A 22,570-nucleotide genomic window follows, 5' to 3' on the forward strand; every position below is an offset into this window, starting at 1 on the left:
AGTGCGTTAGCCCTTTGGGTGACTCCTTCCGTGCGCTGGCTGCTGGCGTGGGGTATAACTGCTCTGGTTTCTGATCCCTGCCAGGGCGCTCGCTGCCGGCCTCAGGTCATCCTGGGAAGCGGGCAGCTGAGCAGCAGCACTTCTTCCAAGGGCGCTGCCTGCTCAGAGAGGCTGCTGGGGACCCGGCGTCGCCTCCCCTGGGCTGCCGTCTCCGGTAGTCGGCCTCTCCTGGCACGGAGCGAAACCCTTCGCCCTCGGAGCGGCGACGGCGGGACAGAGACCGGCATTGTGATGGGCTTCCCACCGCAGCCGGTCCCTGTCTGGCGTGGATTTGGGCAGCATGCTAAACGACCGTGGGCTAAAACAGTTCGTGCATCCTGGTAACTTAAGAAAACACAATTTGGTTAGCAGAGCTAGTTAGCTGTGCCTCGCGGGGAAAATACATCCTCCGGGTAGATTCTGTGCACAACTGGCCTTCAGGTGATGCTTTACCTTTCTCTCTCCTCGTCCTCTGCGGCTCTCTGGGAGGTGAGGTCTGGAATAAGTTATGTTCCTTCTTTTTCTCTGCCTTCTTTTCAGTGTCTTCATCCACAAACACAAATTCGACGTCAGTGTTGATGTTTACAACTCATGACTACGCTGTGAAATCTGTCCAGATTAAAATCTTAACCTCTGTCTGACATTTCTGCGTAGATCATTAGTTATCGGCTTAATCTCCTTGTGGTTAATCTTATACTTCCGCCCGTTTCATTACCTTTCTCGGTTACGGGCAGCTCTGCTTTCCCATTTGCTGTAAACTGTACATCCTTTTTGGTGTAGATTTGCTCTTCTTTTGTGTGTCGGGGTTACGTTTTACGCATCTTTTCACATAACATATCTAAAACACAATCTTTCTTATCCCCGCATAGCTGGATGTGTCACCTTAGCTTTCATTCTTTCCTGCCTTGTTTACTACAACATTCTTCTCTGTGGCCTTGAGAAAAGCGATCTTATCCCTCTCTTATCTTTGCAGAAAGCAAAGGTTATATATTTCGCCTCATGCTTTGATCGTATCGCTCCTCATTTTCAGGACAGGGTTTGTAGGTGAAGCGAACAGCTTGTGTTAGACCTATGTTTGGAAAAATTAGATGAGACCTTGTTCCTAGACCATGACTGTACTTTGAAGCACTTCTGCCTACCTCTCTGTGTCTCTGTTTCTCAGTAGAGCAGATACAAACTTCCATAATTCTCTTTTATGGCTTGTCCTGGTGCAGCAGCATCTTCTCTCATTCAGCACTAAGCTCTCGACTTCTTATTCTGGTCAGCCCGTGCTGCCCATCACTAAGAAATCAATTGTCCTGCTGAGAAGCTTGTCCCCAGCACTGTGCTGATACGGTCACCTGGCTCTTGGTGCGATCTGTACTCAAAATACAGTATGGACAGAGACTTTACACCCACTTACACTTATTTTTAGGACATCCGCGGCTGCCTGTATCACTGGATTCTCCTGGGTCTTCTGGGGTGGCAATGGGAGCGAGCAGGTTTGAGGGGAGTAGGTTAAAGTGAACGGGGATGTTTGCAAGATGCTGTACATCGGAGAGAGTAATATATAGTTAAATATTAACGTGAAGCTTTCATGAGGCTCCCAGGTGGCGTGTCAACCGTTGAATGATAAAAACAAATCCTTAGGTTGTAATAAGGATTGAAATTTAACAAACCGTAGCAACATAAAAGCACCCTCATAGCTGTGAGTAAAACAACGAGCAAAGCTTTGCAGAAAAACGTCCCAAATTAACTTTAAAGGTTCTGGTCTTGGTCTAAATTACAGATCTTCTGTTCTGATGTATGGAATGAAGTACAGTATGAGGTGGCTGATGTCCAAACTACTTTAAAGTTATCTACTCCTTACAAATCCCTGTGTTCGCCACAGGTTAGGTATGCTGAAGGTGTCTCCCCCGTTTTATAGGGAGATAGATTTCACTTAGTGCCCCTTCAGCAAATTACCGTCAGAAGGACCGAACCTCGGAACCGTCTGGCCTCCTGGTGCTCAGGGACCCGAGGGACAGGAGCGGGTGTGGTGGCTTCTTAATCTTCTTTAATTATAAGCCGTCAAAGGCACTGACAGTATTGATTTGCATGGGGACATGACATTTAGCGATAACTGGCTGGGGACTCCAGGTTTTGCCTGAAGATGTAGTGTCATTTTTGGGACTCGGCTATTAAAGGAAAGCAAGGCGGCGAGCAGAGGTTGGGGTTATTTCTGATCCCTTCTGCTGCGCTGAGCTCCCGTGTGATTTCGAACACAAAGTACAAGGAGCGGGCTTGATCCGCTTGCCAGAGAGCGGCACAACAGCAGTGTTGTAGGCACTAGGTAAAGTATTTACAACTTCTCGTCGCTACCCTTGTGTGCACTCTGTGACACTTGTTCCGCCTCTAACAGTGCTGCCGTGTTTTCACATCATACTCCCTGTTTTGAGAGTTTTGAGCTTGATGGCCAACCATTTAGCCAGATTGCTGAGAGTTGTTTTTACCTGCCTGGGGAATCGGCTTGATTGAAAGGTAGCAGGAAAATGAAAACAGACCTAGTCTTGTGTTTTAATTTTTATTTTTATTTTTTTTTCATTTAGTTTGTTTTCAGCTTTGTCTCCTAGCTCTCATCAGAGAGAGATGCTTTGCACTCTGCGTTCAGTTCATGAGGAGCTTGCTGCCACGGTGTAAACACCTGTGCACTGCTTAAAATGCACAAAAGGAAAATGTTTCTTTGATCTTTATTCTCTCTGGGCAATTTTAGGCACACCGGAGTGGGAGGCATCCACTTCTCCATGTAGGTAGCTGGGATGACAGAGGAGAGCAGGAGGGAAAACCTTCAAGGGAAAGAAACAGAAAGGTGTAGAAGATGGGGGAAATGAGAGCCTGTCCTGAAGGTTTATTGGGAAAAGGTGAGGGATGTTGATCACTGAGGTGTGTAACCCAAGAAGATCCTGTCCCTGAAAATAAGAGGTGATATTGGACCATCTTCCTAACTCCAGCCACGGAGGTGAGCCGTGGAATCCGGATTTACGCAGGGCTTTGTATGCCTGGGCGCAAGTCCTGCCTTGTGTCCTTGGTGCGGGGGCTGGAGGAGCTCATTTGCAAAGGTGATGACTTCTTAAGAAGATAAAGAGCAAGGGACCAAAGGCAGGGTGGATCCATTGCGGTTGAGGATTTCCTCCAGCCTTCATCATATTAAGACAACTTAAATATAAAGATATTTTTATAGATTATATAAATGAAAGTATGGGTGTGTATACATATGCATGCATGTATGTATGAGTTCATCGTAGCGTCTTCTGTATTCCTTGGCATAATTCGCCTATGAGTAAATTTCTCTATTTCCAGAGAAATGCTCCAGCAGCAGTTGTAGCGCAGAAGATAATAGATTATCTTCCGTCCAAGCCCCAGGGCAGGGGGTTGGAACGAGATGATCTTTAAGGTCCCTTCCAACCCACACCATTCTATGATCACTCCACAGGCTAAGCAGCAGAAGGTTGGCATGGAAGAGACTGCGCTTCTAGAGAGATCTCCCTTTATCCGCTCTTTCCCTCTATCGACACCAGAGCTCAGCTTTCCCCCCCTATCTCCATTCAACAACTCCTTTCACCGACCTCCGTACCAGCCATTATCGCCACTGGACAAGGTGGCACACCACTCCGAAACCTTTTATCTCTTCTAAACTCACGTTTGCTGATCCTAACAGGTCCGGGCAACAGTACCAGCATCTCCGTCGGTTTTAGCTGTGCCGGCTGTTCTTGGCTGGGAGGATGCCTTGCGGGAAGCAGCCAAATACCCGGGGTTTGCAAATGGCACCGCTTCCGTTTTGGAATATTTGAGACATTCCCCGTAGCTCCAAATAAGCACGTAACTTGTGAAAGGGTTGGGAGGCGAAACAAGTTTTTTCTTATCCTTACTGATAGATGAGATAAGAGTTGAAACGTAGTCCTGAGAAATGTCAATGGGAAGAGTTTCCTTGACGTTTTGGTAACAGTGTGTTGTTTTTGGAAGTCACTGTCTATGGGAAGGGAGGCACCTGCAGTTAATTTTATCTGTTCCTGTGTAAGTACGGACGTCCTAACGTTCCCAACTCGCACTGCAGTGGGGTCGTGGCATTATGTACTGCAATATCTTATTTTATAAATAACACTTTAATTTTAGTGCTGATTGTGAAACCTTGAATTTATTTGGCACTTTCTCCTTCCTGCATTGGTGCTAAGAGCCGAAGTCCTGTGTGTGGATAACGGCGTTCGAGTCGATGCGTTTTGGGAGGGTTGTTCCTTGGGCGTCTTTGGCGTTGGGGAAGAGGGAGGGATAAACGTTAGAGCAGTGTGAGTAAGTGACATAGTTTGCTAGAACGTCTTGTGATATCTCCTGAATTTTTCTTGATAACTACAGCCAGAGTAAGGCATTGCTGGTAGGTTTTTTTGAGAAGCGCGTTAACCTCTTTTTTTTTTTTATTCTCTTCTAGTTTCTCCATTGATCTTGTAGATTCAGGGAGGTTTGGGAGAGCTACTGCTGTTAGTCACCGAGGCGGTCAAAAGTCCTTGTGCGCTTTACAGTCTGATGGGCCTCTATGACCGTGTTCTTCCCAGGCATGGTACAGCCGTCGGGATGCCCTGGGAGCAGTTTGCAGCCCCAGAACTGCCGCTGGTGGGGCTTGGGCTTTAGATTTCTGCCTCTCTAGTCCCGGTAACATGAAGAAATAATTACGGACGTAAGCCCCAGTGCAGAGGGGTTGGCAGCACACTGGTTTTCTCGCAGCAACCCTCTGCCCACCCACCATACTATGGAATTTTAGGTTTATACGTAGTCTTCACTGGACACAGTCTTATTTAATTTTTAATAGCTCTTTTCAACCTTACGAAATGCTAATGCACTGGGATTAGGTGTCATCTTGGCGTATTCAGATCAAATAAACGCTCACAAGAAAATAGATGATCATGAGTGAAAACATTAAAAATTGTTTTGCAGATAAAACTTATAGAACTCTGTAACAAACACTACTTAGCAACTTACTGAATTTGGATCTTCTTGACAGGAAGATAGTGAGTTAGTCTTGAGGAAAAGCGATCAAGTGAAAAATGCTAGGTACGTATAACGTGATTTGGTATATAATTTTATAAGGAGATGAGATTCATGTGGATTTTGATGGCAGCGATGCCGCTCAGCACTTGCAGAAACTCAGGAAACAAGCACAAACTCTGTAGTGCTAAATTGAGATCACATGCTTGCAACACACGCTCAGAGGAGTTACTGCCCTGGGCGATTAGTCCTTGGGTTTCCTTTTTTTTTTTTTTTTTTTTTTTTTTCCTCCTTGTTGGTTTGGTTTTTGTTTAGAACCGCAAGAGCCCATTTCTACAGAGGTCATTATCGCGACTGCACAGTTAGGAAATTAAATTACAGCTCCCACTGCAACAGTAACTCAAGTGTGATTATATGTGTGTGCAAGGCTACTCGGGGGTGAATTTATATGACAGATATTGCAGCCATTTACAGTAACAGGGAAAAAAAAAACGCGGGGAAATGCCGAGCCCTCTGATACTGTTTCTGTGGGACTCTGGCTTTGAATTAGACGCGTGTGTACGTCATATAACATTACACTAACCTAAGCTCTGGCACCGAGCGATACATTATCGCAGCCAAAACAAGCCATTTTAAGCTGTGTCAGTGCCGGGTCCGTACTGGCTTCCTCCTGCGTTTTTCTCCTGGTTATAAATACGCCTCGGGAGTGAAACCCTCGCCGCGAGGAAAAAAACCACCCTGCGACAGTCGGATAAATTGCGTTAGCCTCATGAGTTTTGCGGCGCGGAGGGTGGCGTGGGGTCGCGGGCGGGCGGTGGGGGGCGAGGGGTTGTTTGGGGACCCCCGTCTGGGGCGGCTGGCAAGGGGTTAAGGCGCGTTTGGCTGCGCAGATCGGAGCGGTTGGATGCCTCCCTGCCCAGGCAGCCAGTGCATTGGCTGGGGATGAGGGCGGTTCTCCTGCCGCAGTTGTTTTCTGTCCTGGACTTTGTTGGATCCGGAGCCTCCTAATTGCCTTGTCTCTAATCAAAACACAGCTTGCGTAATTCATGAAAAAGGACCCGACGGCGCAAGGCGAGTTTGCTCCTTGCTCGCCCGGCGGCCACGAGGAGTGGCTTGCACGGGACACGGCTTGTAGCCCCGGCCAGCTGGGAGGACCCGTGGTGGCCCCGCTACCCCTGCTGACCCCCGTTCACATGGACGGGGCTCATCGTTGCAGGGTGGAAAGATCACGTCGATTCGAGACCGATCAGTCCCAAAACCGTGTGGGATCGTCTGTCCCTGTGCAGTACATACGCAGCATCTTGCTGTTCGTAAATGTGGGTTAGAATTTCTTCTTAATGCACAGCGTACCTCTTGTCGTACCCAAACCACCACCCCTTTGAAGGCTCAGTTCAGCTCCCCCGGGACGTTGCTCTTCAAACCCATCCAGAGGCAGAGGATCCCGAAGGAACAGCAAAACTTACCCTGAGTGATTTTTATCTTTTTGGTTTTTCCCTTTTTCTGACAATTCCCTGCTATTGTTCTGTTAGCAGAAAGAAAGAAACGAGACCTAATGCAAATGTTTTTAATCATACCTCAATATCCAGACAAACTGTGTTTATAACCTGAACAGCTTAATGCTTAATTGACTTGCCTGTTAAATATGGATCTCCTGGTTGCCTGTGTTGGCTCAGGAGTATGTTTACGGTATCAGCCTGGTTTGTTTCCACCTGAAGCACAGGGAAGTGGTGAAACGACGGGGAGCGATCCGCAGAGGTAGAAATTCCTTTGCGCTGACTCTGCTGCTTTTTGTCCCCCCCAGCTGGGCCTCTGCAGCATGAAGAAATGTCGGTTTGAATCTATAATCAGAAAGGTTTGTAAAATGCATTGTTTCCTAAGTCTTTGGAGCCACTCTGGCTAACTAGTTAAATATTTATTCACCCCTGGAACAACAGGTTTGAACCTCCGCGTCGGCTCCGTTTCTCCCCCTTCCAGGGCAGATTATGTTGTTTGTCGTCTTTGGGACAGGGGTTTTAAAAGTCTCGTTCTTAACGATCTGATGAAGTTTCGTGACTGCCATGAACAGCTTTGCTCTGGTGCTGAAGCACTTTTTCCTGCAGCAGCTTTTATGGTACAGTGTGGTGGCTTCTGCCCCTACCCCAAAATAGCTGTTCCCTTGTCTCTAACCAGGATTTATGAAGTTGCCTTTTGACTTTTCTCCTCTTCGGTGAGGAGCGAAGAGAGTTGACTTTTTCCCTGTGCTGAGAGGGGGGCACCGCGGTCTTGGGGCTTTGACTGGAGGCTGGAGCTGCGCAGACGCCGTGTCCCAGCAGACCCTGTGCCTCCGCGGTTTGTACCGGCCCCTGCCCCAGCTCCCAAAATGCGATCTCATTGCCGAGACACCAGTCTATGTGGGCCAGGGACAATTACCGGAGTCCGCAGTGGTCAGTGAGGAAGGGGTAACGAGGTACACTTGGTCAGCACCAACCTATTCGGGGTTGCCCTGCAGTGAAAGCGTAATGTGGCAGCAAAAAAATCAAACAAAAAACCACATCTGAGCCATCTGGAGTCACGGAACCTGGATGCTGTAGTAATAGTTACAAGAAGCGTTAGCGAAGATATGCTGGAGAGGTTTCTACGTGACATTCAGGTGCCTTTTAGCATGCATGCGTTGATAATGTCAAGACGACATCTACTCAGGATCTTGTGTAATGAGAATTTGCACAAGAAAGTGATTGACAACTTCTGGTCTTGAGTGCTTAATGGAAAAAAAGCAGTTGCCTTGGCCGCTTTGCTTTCTTCAAGCTGTCTCTTAGACATCAAAAGCTCGTACAACAGGAAAAAGAGAAACGTTAAGAACAGTTTAAAAATAGTTTAATTGTATCTTCTAAAAACCTTTAAACTTGAGAACTTAAACAGTTTCTGCCCTGTGAATATTGGCAGCTGAGTTTGAAATGTGTAAATGAGCGTAGGACTTTGAAGATTAGTTTCCATAACAAATTAAAAAAAAATTCTCTGTGGCTTAATGTTAAATAGGTGCCGTGTGTCACCGGGTGTTTTGCATGAGGGCCAACTTTTCCAAATTACCCGTCTGCTCCGCTGACTCCTTGAGAAGCAAATGTTGTCTTTTGAATTATTTTAAACTTTGTAGTTCTTAAGCATGAAACGGACCCGGGAAAAATACCCCTTTGCAGGAAGCGCGGATGGTGAACGCTGTGGTTTGCGCTGCCAGCGCCCGCCCTCCAGCTCGCACAAATCATTCTGGCGTGCCGTCACCGCAGGATCCAGTTCCCAGCTGGATCTAACCCCACTTGAGGGAGGCGTGTGCCGCAGCGAGCGCGGGCACCAGCGAGCGTGGAAATCCTTGTGAGGCATCGGTGTGTCGGTGCTCGTGTAGGAACGTGGGGAGGTGTGTGAGAAATAGCCCAGACTTCCTTTTTTTCCCCCCATAAACCTTGATATTTTAGACTGGAATTAGTAAGTTTGATAGTGTTTGGGACCAAATTCTGGAATTTTCTACCTCGGGTTTTTCTCTTGCCAAAATTTCTAATAAACTGCAGCCATGACATCTGTTGCTAGACTGTGCTCCATCTGTGGCCTGGTAAAGAATGTATAACCGTGCTTTTAAAACAAGCTTCTCATTTTGTATTTAGTCTAATACAAGGTATCATCTGCAAGTTGCTTCTATTTGGCTGCTGCATTTCGAGCAGTTACTAATTGTGACAGGTTCACAAAATAAGAGCTAATGCTAGAAAAGGGCAAAATGTTGGTCAGCGTAAAAGCAAGTGAAACACACTCCTGTGATTCTGGTTAACGGCTGAATCTTGGGGGATGCACAGAGGAGGCACCTGCAGTGGATGACTGACATGGAAGCAGTCCGGTATTTGAGATTAAATTGACCTTGTGATAGAATTTCAACCTCATCCATTTCATATCTCTTCAAAGGATTTCTCAGGCTGGAGCAGACCAGAGGTTGCTCATCGTTACCATCCCGCCTACTGCAGCCACTGCTGCTTATTCCAAGAGTGGCATTAACCGCTTTAACGCACTTAATTCTGCAATCCTTTAACATGGGGCAGAGGGGGATTTTCTTCCTAACCACAGCTGGGGATTAGATCATCAAAAGGTTGGTATTGCGCTGCACTGCGGGTCCGACTCGCTGCTCATTTGGTTGAGTAAAAGTAGCCCGCGTTCCGCTCTTGGTCTGCTCGCGCGCATTAGCCAGAAATTAAAAATAACATTTTAGCCCCTGAACATCGTTGTGTCTGGGACCTCCCCAAGTAAAGTCCCTCCTGCTTCAACACTGAATATTGGACAGAAAGCTTGGGAAATTTTGAGGCGGATGGTATTAATTCAGGGTAAAGTTCCTTGGTCTGGCCAGCACAGGAGGACTGATCTCTTCCTCCCTTCACCAAGGGCGCGTGGGCAGGACATGGGAAGCTGTTCCGATGTGCCCTTGGACAAAACCCTCCTGTGTGGTGAGAAGAAGGTGATGTCTTGATCTGCATCGTGGCAATTCACAGCTTTAGCCCAAAGGCTGTTTGTCACCATGCAGATAAATCCAGGCCCACGTCCCCCGTCCTTCATCTAAAGTTCTTCCTCCTGCTGTTTAAACAGCCGCGTCAAAGCCGAACTTGCCTTTGGTGCTTGCTCTTGTAGTGATGGTTTCAGCTTTGTTCTGTCTTTTCTGACTTGAAGTTCTGTGGCGTCTTCTGGATTAAGCGGTTCGACTTAATTGGTTCAGCCTCGTTTGAATGGTTGAGACGGCGTGTGAAGGTGCTGAGCGGCAGAGGGACAGGTCTGTCCTCTCTGCTTCCTTGAGGGCTTCTCTGGGTGCTCTCAGTGTTAGTCATGGCGTTTGCTCCGAGCTACGCTGCTGCTTGGTTTCTAGTTGAAAGCCCAAACCACTCATTAGAAGTATTGTGAGGCACTAAGTAATGGGTAATTAAAAAGTAAACCACAAAAAACCTCAAGCAGTGACACTCATGGGTGCTCTTCTTTGTGGACTTGCTGGGAGAGTCCCTGAAGAGCTCATGTTGGGTGCCAGGGCAGCAGGCTTCCTCCGGGGAAACCGGTGACAGGCTGAGGGACAGATAGGAAGCAAATCCTGATAAAGCTGAAGGGTTACGTGGAAGTATTGTTGGACATGCACTATTTGCAGCATTACTGTGGGAACCTTAGTTTTGCAAACTAAGAAACAAGAATCTTTTGGCTGAAACTGGCTATCCCAGGCTGGGGAGCTCTCGCTGTAGAGTCTCATCACTTCTGGGCTTCAGAAATAATGTTGGAGTCATCAAAGCTCTCCTGGGAGCCTCGTAGCACTGGACTGAGAGAAGAGGAAAACTCGGTTTTCTCTTTTTGAAGATGAGCATTAATGACTTGTGAGGGTGAATGATAGCATTCTTCAAAAAGGTTGTTAAAGTTTGGAATTTACACTGAAAAGGGGAGATGAGGCAGACATCTGCACTTCATGGATGCCTCTATGAAAAGAAGGTTGCCAAGCCGAGCAGGATGAAGTGTCGTTGCTCGTAAGCCTTTCATGGTGGCACATCACCGGGTTGTCCTGTGAATACTCAGTTGCCTTTATCTTTTCTCCTCCCAGTTTGCCCAGCTGCCTGCAAGTCCCAAGGCTGCACCTCCGATGGTCAGTGCTGTCACAGCGAGTGTCTTGGGGACTGCACGGAGCCCAACAACCCTGAAAAATGTGTGGCTTGCCGCAACTTCTACCTGGAAGGCAAATGCGTGGACACTTGCCCACCCGGTTACTATCGCTTCGAGGGGTGGCGTTGTGTGACCTTCAGCTTCTGCCAGGAACTGCACAACAAATGCAAAAACGCCCGGGAGTCGGGGTGTCACGTTATCCACAATAACGAGTGCGTTCACGAATGCCCGTCAGGGTACATCATGAATTCCAGCAAGTAAGTACAAGTGTCTGCAGGTAAAGAAACCGTGCTGTCGGTTTTCTGCTGTGCTTTTCTCTCGCGTGGGCAGCAGCTTTGTGTTCTGTGTCAAGAGCAAGAAAAGTTCCCGGCGTTGGAGTGTCTGTGACAATTACCTGGTCTACTTTAATATGATTTGCAAACTAATACCTTGCTAATTCAAGCCATTAAAAGCAGACGGGTCTGCCTACCACGTGCCAGTAGTTTAATTCTTCCCTTGGCTTCCCTTGTTTCCTCTCAAGCCTGGAAAAAGTGGGAAAGGGAGATGGAGGGAGAGGACGAGGAAGAGGAGGGTCCTCAAGCTGGAGGGGTCTCTCTGTGATCGGGTGGGACGAGGGAGGTGGGCGATGGAGAGGCGTTAGCAGCCCTGCTGCCGTCCCCTCCAAAGCAGACCTCAGGCTGGAAAGCCTTGCTGTTGGGCAGAACAGGCAAAAGTCACGTCTAATGAGAAGAGCGTGGTGTATTTTTGAGTGGATCGTTCTCAGAATATCTGTCCCTCGTCCCTGTAATTACTTTCATTGAGCAGGTTCAAGCTGTGCCAGACATAAATGGACAATGTAACAAACAAGCATGAATCAAAGCAGGGAACAGCCATTCCGGCTATTCCCAGGGTTTTTCGACAAAAGAATTAAATAATTTATATTGCTGAGCTGTTTATCACTGAAAACTTTGTTGTTTGTCCCACAATATCATTATATATTGTGATGAGTCAGATTTCCTATGAATATTGGTAGCTTTGTGCTCCCATGTATTTGCTCCTGCCGTAATAATTTCAGGGAATTCATTCTAAATGGGACTTTTTATTCCATTTCCTGTTTTTCTTTCCAAAAGAATGAACTAGCAGCCCCCAAAGTTGACACGCCGCTTGTGTAACAGCAGCCATCGCCTCTCTCCTGCGCTTGGTCCAGGCTGCTGTCAGTGGGACCTCACCGCACTGCTCCGTGCTTTTCCTAGAGTGTTTATTTCTCTGAAGCAGTTGGGGACATGTTCTCGTGGTGTTGTGACCAGGGCAAGCAATCGTCTTGCTGCCATTTAAGAAGTATTTCCCCAGAGCACAAAGCACATGCTTGCCTTTTTCTGTTGGGTTTTTTTTTGGTGGGTTTTTTTTTTTTTTTTCAAAGCAACTTTATGTCCAGTCCTTAGTCAGAGGGTTCCCAGCCGAATGGCCAGCTCTCCGCTCATCAGTTACATGTTTGGATAACGATCTTGGGATGGAGACTGGGCCTGGGTTTCTTGATCTTGAAACCCCTGGTGTGTATAGCACCGAGCAGCGTCCTGGTGGAGGTGCTACTCAAAATAGTGAAAATCTCCTCATTCTGGCTCCTGTTACGTAGGAAGGGCCAGAGTGGTTGGCGTTGGGAATGTGGAAATGACAATTTAAAGAATTAGCATCAGTTGTTTGGCGTTCCTAAGAGCCGTGTGGTGCGCACTGCAGGTGGATCCCGTGCCATATTGTTGCTTTGAATTGACTGCTCGCTTTCGAGGGCTGCTGGGGACGCCCTGGATGCCATTGCGCGAAAGCATCGCTTCTGCATTCCTGATTCCCTTGTTTTTCAGCTTGCACTGTACGCCCTGCGCCGGGCCCTGTCCGAAGGTTTGCGACTATGGGAAGGAGAAGACCATCGACTCGGTGACATCGGCCCAGGAGCTCCGTGGCTGCACAGTTGTTAATGGAAGCTTAGTTATAAATATCCGTGGAGGAAGTAAGTTCTGCATGAGTAAGGGGGTAGGGAGCGCTGGGTGTCAGCTCAGTGAACGTGGCACCGGCCGTGAGCTGGGGCACCGCTCCTTCGCTGTGACCGCTCTGAATCTGAGAGTGAGTCACAGCAATAACCGCAGAGCAAAGGCTCTTGTGGTGTTCTTTTGGTGGTTTTTTTCTAAGTGTTTTTTGTAAGTTCTTAGGAATTAACGTAAAGCAGTTCTATTTACCATGTTTGGGCTCCGATATCGGTGATTTTCTCTGTGGTATCAGAAAACTAAACCTGATGTTTTCCTCTCCACAGATAACATAGCGGCTGAGCTAGAAGCGAATCTTGGCTTGATAGAAGAAATCTCAGGTTACCTCAAAATTCGCCGGTCTTATGCCTTGGTTTCTCTTTCTTTTTTTCGTAAACTACATCTGATTAGAGGAGAAACACTAGAAGCTGGGTGAGTGCTTTCAAAAGGTACTTTATTTTAGTGCTTTGAAGTATAAGGAGTGCCGGTGCTATCAGGGTGATTTGTATTGGTAAACAATTCCTAGGTTATTTTTGACTGTTTCACTGCCCATGGCCTGTGGCCTACGAGGGAAGATAGTTTGCATTCATTTTTCTTTGGTATCTGGATTAGTGCATGAGAAAAAAAAAAAAGTCTTCGGTGGATTGCCCCCCAGTTTCAGTGGATTGCCCCCCAATCCACATTTCCGTTCTCTGCTTTCAGGAATTACTCATTTTATGCCTTGGATAACCAGAATCTTCGCCAGCTCTGGGACTGGAGTAAACACAACCTCACTATTGCACGAGGCAAACTCTTCTTCCATTATAATCCCAAACTGTGTTTGTCGGAAATCCACAAGATGGAGGAGATCTCGGGGACTAAGGGGCGACAGGAAAGGAACGACATAGCCCTGAAGACCAACGGTGATCAAGCCTCATGTAAGAAAGTCTCAGGATGCAGCGAGACTTGATTCGTTTTCCTCTCCCTCTGCCCTGCTCACCTCCGACTCTCGTTTCTCCAGCCCAGCCTGCGATGCTTTTCCAGGGACTGTCCTTGTCCTTTGGTAAAGCACCCGGCACGTGACTTGCCGCTTGCTTGTGCGCCGCAGCGACGCTGTCGATGTGCCATGAGCCTGCCTTGCCAGCTTTGGTCTTCAGAAGTTTGCTCTCTGTGTGCTCAGCTGTGAGGTTTTCAGGGCTGAGTGTATTGTTGTGCCTTTTGGAAGAGTTTAGCACGACATAACCTCAGTCCAGGCTGGGACTTGCTGTTACTGCCGAGTACCTGATTAACAGGCATAATCTTCTTTTCCCATGTCATGAGGTGACAGTGCGCACACAGAACAAACATGGCAGAGAAATGGGATTTCCACCCATCTCTGGAGCCATGCGAGCGAGTTGCTATGACAACAGTCAGAGAAATTTTTCCAACAATTTCTGTTATGCTTCTCGGAGGTTTTTAAGCTAACAGCTTTCTTCAGAAACAACGATAAGACAACGCCTGTGTCAGCGTGACTGGGGGGCAAACACACAGTGTTGCTTTGTGCTCTAACTGAAGTCGGGCTACTGAAGGTGTAGTTTTGCAGACAGGTATTTTGGCAGCAACACTGCCATAAGCACATCCCTTCGGCACCCCAGCCCCGCCGTTTGTTCCTGTTCTATGCCCCACACAACCCCATTTCCCTCTTGGTGCCAGTAGAACTCTTACGGCACCACGTGGCGAAGCCTACTCTGAATCAATATGGGGTAAAAAACAGCAAGGCATTTCTGCTTTCTTGTTCTTGGGTTGTGTCATCTCTCTGCTCTGATTTATTGTCTGGCCCCACGAAGTTTTACGTGCAGGCAGGGACAGGAGCACGCACTGGTTGGCACATTAGGTGTTTAAGCAGGTATCGCCACCGATACTCTTGGCATTAATTAAACTGTGATTTCAGTCCCTTGCATTTTGGTTCCTTGCCCTTTGCACAGTCCCTTCCCCAGTTCTGTCCTTGTGCTGGTGCAGCTATTTGTGAGCAGACGTAGAAAGTGAAGATCTTTCAGCTGAATCAGTTTCCTGATCTGGTTTGCAGCACATCAACACGTGTGGCCGTGCCAGCACTGTGGGGAGAAGGGAACGTAATGACTGCCCACCTAAAAACTGGCAGTACCAGTGAAAGAACGTACACAGAGCCGTCCCTCGGGTATCGCAGCCCTGGCCCGGGCAGAGCGAAGGAGGCACAAGGAATTAGCTGCTTGTAAAGGTCATCTCCTCCCATGAGACACTAACGAGCTCTTCCCACGTTTGGGGATGAGACTGGATTTGGGGTTCAAACCCAGCTCTGTGCGGGGTTGCGTGCGGCTCCCGGGCTGGCTGCTTGGGTTGTTTAAGGGAGCAGGAGGAGACGGTTTCATTTCTCTTTGCCAGCTTTAACGCCACTCTGCTGAGCTGCTCCTGTGCCACCCCCCACCTCAAACCACAGGTTGCCAGTCAGTGTGTTTGGCTTTTTGTTTGTTTTTACATTTCAAGTCTAGTTTTCACATGGGCAGCATCCTGTTTACCAAAAATATGGGGGGGGGAAGAAAAAAAGCCTTGTTTGTTCTGGATGTTGTGCCCGTGAAATGAATGTTCTTCCTCCCTTGTGCAGCTACTGCAGGAATGGCAAATCCAGTCAGAGCTACGCAGTTTGTCCTTCTTGGGCTGCGTGGACATACCATATCGTAACGCGTCCCCCGAGTCTCAGAACTCCACCCTCCTGCAACTGTTCGTTGTCCGTCGCTGCGAAGGGACCGGGCAGGGCTGGGAGCCCACGCGCTGGGCCGGCCGAGGCTGCAGAAGCCGTGCAAATCATACGATGGGGTTCAGCAATATAGATCGTGATGAATTTTAAAATACATTGCCTCTAGTTTTCACGCTTATTAGAATTTAGTTCGACTCTTCTACAGGCTCATTTTCATAAAACCAGTGAAAAATTTCAGCTGGCAGGAACCGCAGGAGGTTCCAGCCCCTGGCTTAGGGCAGGAATAGCATCGAAATGAGATGGGTGTTAATGAGCAGCTCTTCTCAACGCCAGCGTCCTCATATTTACCTGTGGAGAAAATAAACTTCTAAGATAATTAAAAATAGAAGCCTTTATTTTTTAGCGTTAACAAAATTATTGTCACTTCTCTTTTGTTACAGGTGAAAATGAATTGCTGAAGTTTTCTTCCATTAGAACATCTCATGACAAGATCCTGTTGAAGTGGGAGCCGTACTGGCCTCCTGATTTCCGGGATCTCCTGGGATTTATGCTTTTTTACAAAGAAGCGTAAGTGATCCACCGTTAGGTTACAAAACAATAGCCACGCTGGGCTGCCACAAAGGGCAGTTGGCATTGAAGGGTAGATATTAAACCTGCTGTGGGCGCAGTTATTTAGTTTCTGTGATTGTCTGGCTCCTACGCTTAAGTTTCCAGTGTTACCCTTACGTAAAAGGGACTTACCTGAGTTGTGTACAGTCAAAATTCCTCATTTAAGAGCAATCCAGACATTAGTTGTTCCAACTATTCTAGATATACATACTCTAACTGTGGAGTTTATCATCTCCCCACTATCTCCATGGAACGTTGAGGTATTTATTCCCTCTGAGGTGGGAAACGTTCTTTCAGAATCAAGGTTACTGAGCTGATTTTCATAAAGCTGAAAATAATTAGCCTGGATTTAGTTGTTGGGATCATCTCCGGAACGCTGCCTGATCCGTGATAGTGTTTGGAGACTGGGTTGCAAAGCTCCCTCGGCTTCATTTTCAGAGTACGTACAATGAGGTAGTTATACTTTCTCCAAAGGGTAAAGGATTATAACTTTCAGTGATGTCTTTAGAAATGTTGTTTTTAAAAGTTTGAATTAGGATTCTGTTAATTTGAGGCTTTTCTTTTTATTCTAAAGTCCATACCAAAACGTGACGGAGTTTGATGGCCAGGACGCTTGTGGGTCCAATAGCTGGACAGTTGTGGATGTCGACCCACCCCCACGGTCGAATGAGCCCAAAGCCCAGGCCCAACCAGGCTGGCTTCTGAGGGGCTTGAAGCCATGGACGCAGTACGCCGTGTTTGTTAAAACTCTGGTCACCTTCTCAGATGAACGAAGAACATATGGTGCAAAGAGTGAAATCATCTATGTCCAGACCAACGCTACTGGTCAGTGCCATTAAACTAGTGCTGCTTTGCAAGTGAAAAATAGATAGTCTAAATAGTCTTCTGCGTGGTAGTTGTGATAGTCGCGTACCCATGAAAGTTTCCACTGCCATTGCTGCTCTACTCGGGTATCCTGCCTAAGGGCATCCTTGCTAAACAAATGGAAGGGCGTGTGCTTCCCTGCATGGGGAGGTGGTGCCAACGTGCACTTCTTCCGTCGGGCTTGTGTTGGCCATGCATAAGAGCTTGTGTGCACCCTGGTGTCTCCTGCCGCAGGACTGTTGGGCGTCAGTGGACCCACTGCGGAGAACGCCATTTGTTCCCATGGAAATGGAAACTCGCCTGCGTTTGTGCCTCGTTCTGTCAGGCTCTCGCAGAGCAGTGGAAGTGACCTCTGTCTCTTTTCCCACCCACGCAGTTCCATCGGTCCCGTTAGATCCGATATCTGTTTCCAACTCTTCATCCCAAATCATTCTGAAGTGGAAGCCGCCCTCGGAGCCCAATGGAAACATCACGCACTACCTGGTGTACTGGCAGCAGCAGGCAGAAGATAGCGAGCTTTATGAACTTGATTACTGCTTAAAAGGTGAGTGTCTATTTTTCTCTCTGTGCCTGTCTTTCAAGCTGTCTCAGAGTTGTCTGCAGAATTTTCACACACTTTAGAGATGCTCTGGGTGCCTAATTTTGCTGTTTTCAAGACTTGTTCAAGAAGCAGGCTGAGATGCAGCTGTGTTCTCCCACCGTTCAGTTACATTATACATTAGGCGCTATTGCCAAGTTATGTGCAAAAGCTCTCCAAAAGCATTTTTTTACAAAGTACTCAGATATTTTTTCTTTTGGGGATCTCCCTTCTGCGCTTGTTCCTTTTAAACTCAGTAATAAGTTCAATAACAGCTGTGGAGATAGGAAGGGAAAAAATTTCAGTGCTTCTGGAGATCGGTGGCCGAGTTAATTTTTGAAGGCATCCTGGGCCTGTTCTGGATTTTTCTCAGGATACAGAGTTTCACTGAGGGCTCCCAGGATCTGACCTGCTGCCCTGGGTTACCTGAGCTGGGGTAGAACTGCCTCTGACTCCGGCAGCACCTGAGCTCCGTTTCAAAACCAGCACAGGTTTGAATCACAAGCCTGTCACGCGAAGGCCTGGATACGGCAGCTCAGGATGCCCAAATGTGCTGTGAGTCTTGCGTACGCTAGTTCTGGATCTTTGTGGGATCAAACATCTGCTTCTGCCATGCCAAGCATGAGTGACAACTGAAATTGTTTTGTCCACAGGATTGAAACTGCCCTCAAGGACGTGGTCTCCCCCTTTCGAATCCGAAGACCCTCAGAAGTACAATCAAAGTGAAAGTGAGGATGTCAGTGGGGAATGTTGTTCCTGTCCTAAAACAGACTCTCAAATACAAAAGGAGCTGGAGGAGTCTGCTTTCCGCAAGACGTTTGAGAACTATCTTCACAATGAGGTTTTTGTGCCCAGGTACAAAATATCAGACGCTATTGCCCAGGTGGTCAGGGGCAGGGAAACGTAGTTGATTATTAAACAAAAATATTGGGACGGAGGTGGCCACGTTGCCAGTCTCCCTGGGCTTCTGTGGGACCATCTAGTCCAGCTGAGTGTGTGTGGTGGAGACTGGGGCGAGCTGAGCACCTGCAGCTGGTGTTACTGCAGATTTGGAAGATTCTGCTCTTATTTCCTGTCTCTGAATTCTCCTCAGCTTGAGAATAAAGTGAGAATCCTTAACAAATAGCTAAATGCCTGCAGCTCCTTTAAACTTGTATTCTGCCAAAAATAGCTCTTTTTTTTTGCAGTTCTCAAATTTTGTGGTCTAGCTTTTCATCCAGTTGCAAAGAAAGGAAAAGAAAAAGGGAAGTTTACCATGCCACAGCCTTGTCCTTTAGCGTGGTATTTGCGGTCTTCCTTGCACTTAGTCTGGGAAATACCTCCAATACCATGAGGAATGCGACTGCTGTGGGTGGTGAATGTCCTGTTTTGAATGGCACACACAGTGTCACATTAAGTGGTGTTGAATGTCTTCACACTTCATATGCAACTCACAGAGGAAGCTCTGGGAATCAGGTTAGAGTCTCTAATGATTTACCCTCTTCACTGCCATGCATTTTGTGCTCTAAATTTGTTCTCTGCTTACCGCCCTTAGCTAATAAATGTTTATTTTCAGCTGCTTGACAAAAGCTACGTTACTGCACTGAACATTTCTTGCCATTGAGTGCCTTAGCAGACAGTGTCTCTGCTCTGCCAGCCTGGTTTGATGCCTGCAGTTGTCCCCGGGAAGCTTGTGCAGAGTCGCTCCTTGGGCTGTTCCTTCGCTGTCAGTGCTGACCCCAAGGACAAGTTTCAGTGTGCACAATGATGCCAGGACACAACATACTCAAAGGCAGAGGAGAACCAAGCCGCGTACAAAAGCCAGACTCCTCTTGATGTAGGCAGACAATTCTGACAATCTGATTTTTTTTTTTTTTTTTTTTCCAATTTTGTCGTGCAGCCAGCCCGGGATGCTTCTCAGGCCAGTTTCTGGGGTATGTATTTTAGGAAGAAACCAATCACCAGGATGTGCCACCTTGTCAGCCTGCTAAGGAAGAGATCTCCACTTCCCCTAGGCTAACTAATCCTTTTAAGACAAGCCCCGTTTGCTGTTTTAAGGCAGCAGTAGAGACACCTTCCTGGCATGCCTCCTGCTTGTCTTTCCTGACAGGCTCCAGGCTGCGGCAACGTAAAGCGGAATTAGTTTTCCCGTGATTGCTGTGCCCGTTGCCTGCTCATAGGGCAGCCTGTCCAGAGCCTGCCAACTGAAGATGAAGTGTGTTTTACTTCAGGTGCTTTTTCTGTAGCTCCTGGTAGTTTATTGACCTCTCTGGAGATAAGAAACCTTCTGCCAGTCACGGAGAGGAATCTCACAGCTGAGAATATGAGGGAATATGAGATGGCAGGGGTGCAGGAGACAGAGCAGTTGAGAAGTTACTCCTCCTACCTCTTGTCTCCTTGTTTTCCACGTACTGTTTGTCTCCTCCTGTCCTGGTCCCAGCTCTCTGACCCCTGTGCAGCGCCTGCTCCGTACCAGGCTCTGCCGCAGGCCAGCTCTCGTCTCCCCTGACTTGCTGAGAGCCCCGCTGGAAACCACAGCGGCTGTTCCTTCCCCATCTGCATGGCTGGTTACTCTAGGAGACACCGTCACAGGTCTCGTGGGTTAATTTGCGCTGGCACTGGCAAGGCAAACTGCAAGTTTCTAAATGCTTCTTGCCATACCCACCTTCCCAGTCGGAGCTCGCGGGTATCTTTACGCCACGCGCTTTGTACCCTCCCTTTGTAGCTGAACAAAGTGGCCATCAGAAGCTGATGCTTTGTTTCTTCTTTCCTGTGTTATTTGCTCTTACATTGGAACGTGTTTTGCACAGATTGGAGCAAATGGGTGATTGTGCGCTGGAACAGGTTGCCCGGGGAGGTTGTGGAGTCTCCGTCCTTGGAGATACTCAAACCCGACCGGCCGCGGTCCGTCCTGAGCAACCTGCTCTGGCCACCCCTGCTTCGGGCGGGGGGTGCATTAGACAATCTCCAGAGGTGCCTTCCAACCTCAGCCGCTCCGTGATTCTGTGGAAAGCATGGAAAGATTTCAAAAGTAATAAAAGTCCTGAGAGGCAGAGGGGACCTAAATGGCTGCTATTCAGGATGTGATTTCTGTATACTCGCCACCATCACTACTGCAGAAGCAGCAGCCTCACTCTTCTGGCTGTCTCTGTCCTCTCTCTGCCACACACACTTGTGCCATTACAAATACCAGTGGGTTACAGAGGGAACGAGATCTGGGAAATGGCTCACATGAAAAGTCTCTTTTTCTGGGTTTCCCAGTTCAACTTAGTTGTACAGACAAAAATATAAATGCTTTTGCCAGCAGAAGGGGGAAGACAGGCCAGCTGTTCCTCTGCTGGTTCCACACAGGTATGTGGAAAAACGTAGCCTAAGCTAGGTGATGCATCTTTAAAATCCCCCAGCACAGGCCATTGCACGTGATGAGTTGTCACTTCTGTCCTTCGGCGAAGCGAGAGCCATCAGACGCTGCCAGTCTCTGGCAGTGGGAGCAGAGGGAGCCTGAATGCGAGTGATTCACAGGGCAGGTCATTGGAGCTACTGAAATGGCCCTAATGAAAATTGCACTGGAACAACTATGGGAAGTCATCAGATGTTTGAAAATACAGAGAATTTGGCAAGAAAATTGCTGCAAATCCAAGATAATAAATAGGGGAAGGTTGGGGTTTACAGCTTCTGAAGTTTTTCTTGCTGTCTGTTACTTGAGAAGGAAGAGGTCATTCTTGCATTTTACCTGTGTTGCATCAGTGGTCAAATTACTGTTTGACTTGTGGAAAAACAAAATTCTCTTAAACGTGAGGAACAGCTGAATCCACACTTTGTAAACAGTGGGGTGGAGCTTTGCCTCTAAGTCCGAACAAGGTTCTGGTTGACCGTCAAGGTTCCTTCCAAAGGAGCAAGGTGGCACGACCCCGGCCGGGGCCGCTGAACTCTGCCCCATTGTTGGGGGACACTGTTCAGAACAATGCACAAGCTGAGATAACAGCGGCTCCAAAATGAGTTAATTAGTAATTAGAGAAAGAGAAAACCAAGAACTGGAGTGTGCTCTGCTGAACCTGCCGTTTGGCGTCCCATTTTGTCATCAGGTGGATGAATATCTTAACGTTGTCGTGTACAGCCCAAGGTTTAGTTTGAGGAAATCTTAAAATCTGCTTTCCAGCGGGTTGTGTTTGCCGGTTGAGAAAATACCAGCAGGGAGCGGAGCTGGGGGTGGCAGGGACCCGGTCTCTCCATGCCCCGCGTAGCTGCGCTTGGCCGATCATGTGCCTGGTCCTCAGAGGGTGGCAGTGGAAAGGTCGGTTCAGCAGCAAAGATTTGCTTCAACAGCTCGGTACATTTTTAGAGACTGGAGATGCCTCAAGTGTGGGTTCAGTTCAGGTCACTCTTTGTACCCTTTAATAGCTGCGCGCACATGCACACACAAAAAAAGATCGTCATCCTCTTAAAATACATGGTCCGCTTTTCAAATGGCATTAATTCCTTTTGTGTAACTAAACACCATTACTGATTCACCGCGTTGGTTACTTCCCAACCTGGAATTCCTCGTGGCAAATGTGTGGCGGGACGTGAAGTGGTAGAATGGGGAGTTTTGTTTTGGTGCTTGTTCTTTTCTTTTTTTCTTTTTCTTTTTTTTTTCCCCCCCAAGAAAGTTAAATCTGTGGATGTTTCTTAACTCTGTCGAGTTCATTCTGTCTATTTACTGACGGAATCTGACATTAAAGTTGGCCAGCGGCACTCACTTGCCAACAGGGGAGTTGACAGGATCCCGCTGCCGGTTCTGGCTTTACAACTGCAAAAATCTGATTTCGGACTGAAGCGCAATAATTTGAGAGGCAATATTTGGTTAACAAAATCGTACAACTAATACGTAATCTAACCTGTGAGTTTCAAATGCATCTGTTGAAAAGAACGTAACAGATTTGGTCTCTGAGGAAAAGGTTAAAATTATCTGTCTGTGTGAGCTGGGAAACTGGTCTTACACTTTATAAATGCAAGTTTGTGACACCTGGGACGTGTGGCACACCTGAGGTTGGGGGCTGCGATGCGACCTCGCTCGCTGGAAGCTAGAACGTGGAGGGGATGAACGGCAAAGCGTTGCAGCACCCTGCAGGGCGTCCGCGAGGCAGCCTGGCAGAGCTGTGTTCAGCTGGGAGGGTCTAAAAGAACTTCCATTCTCAAGCA

General features: G+C 47.7%; 1 protein-coding gene across 2 annotated transcripts in view; it reads left to right on the forward strand.

Moving 5' to 3' along the window:
• INSR (insulin receptor) overlaps positions 1-22,570 on the forward strand; it is a 55,291-nt gene that overhangs the window by 20,710 nt on the left and 12,011 nt on the right. For both annotated transcript variants that reach the window (XM_054181704.1, XM_054181705.1), the window contains exons 3-10: positions 10,616-10,931; positions 12,510-12,655; positions 12,956-13,100; positions 13,371-13,585; positions 15,801-15,927; positions 16,544-16,794; positions 17,210-17,377; positions 18,064-18,265. In XM_054181704.1, the coding sequence (XP_054037679.1) occupies positions 10,616-10,931; positions 12,510-12,655; positions 12,956-13,100; positions 13,371-13,585; positions 15,801-15,927; positions 16,544-16,794; positions 17,210-17,377; positions 18,064-18,265 (1,570 nt within the window). The remainder of the gene's footprint in view (positions 1-10,615; positions 10,932-12,509; positions 12,656-12,955; positions 13,101-13,370; positions 13,586-15,800; positions 15,928-16,543; positions 16,795-17,209; positions 17,378-18,063; positions 18,266-22,570) is intronic.

The sequence above is a fragment of the Rissa tridactyla genome, chromosome 22, assembly GCF_028500815.1.
Source record: "Rissa tridactyla isolate bRisTri1 chromosome 22, bRisTri1.patW.cur.20221130, whole genome shotgun sequence".
Lineage (NCBI taxonomy): Eukaryota > Metazoa > Chordata > Aves > Charadriiformes > Laridae > Rissa > Rissa tridactyla.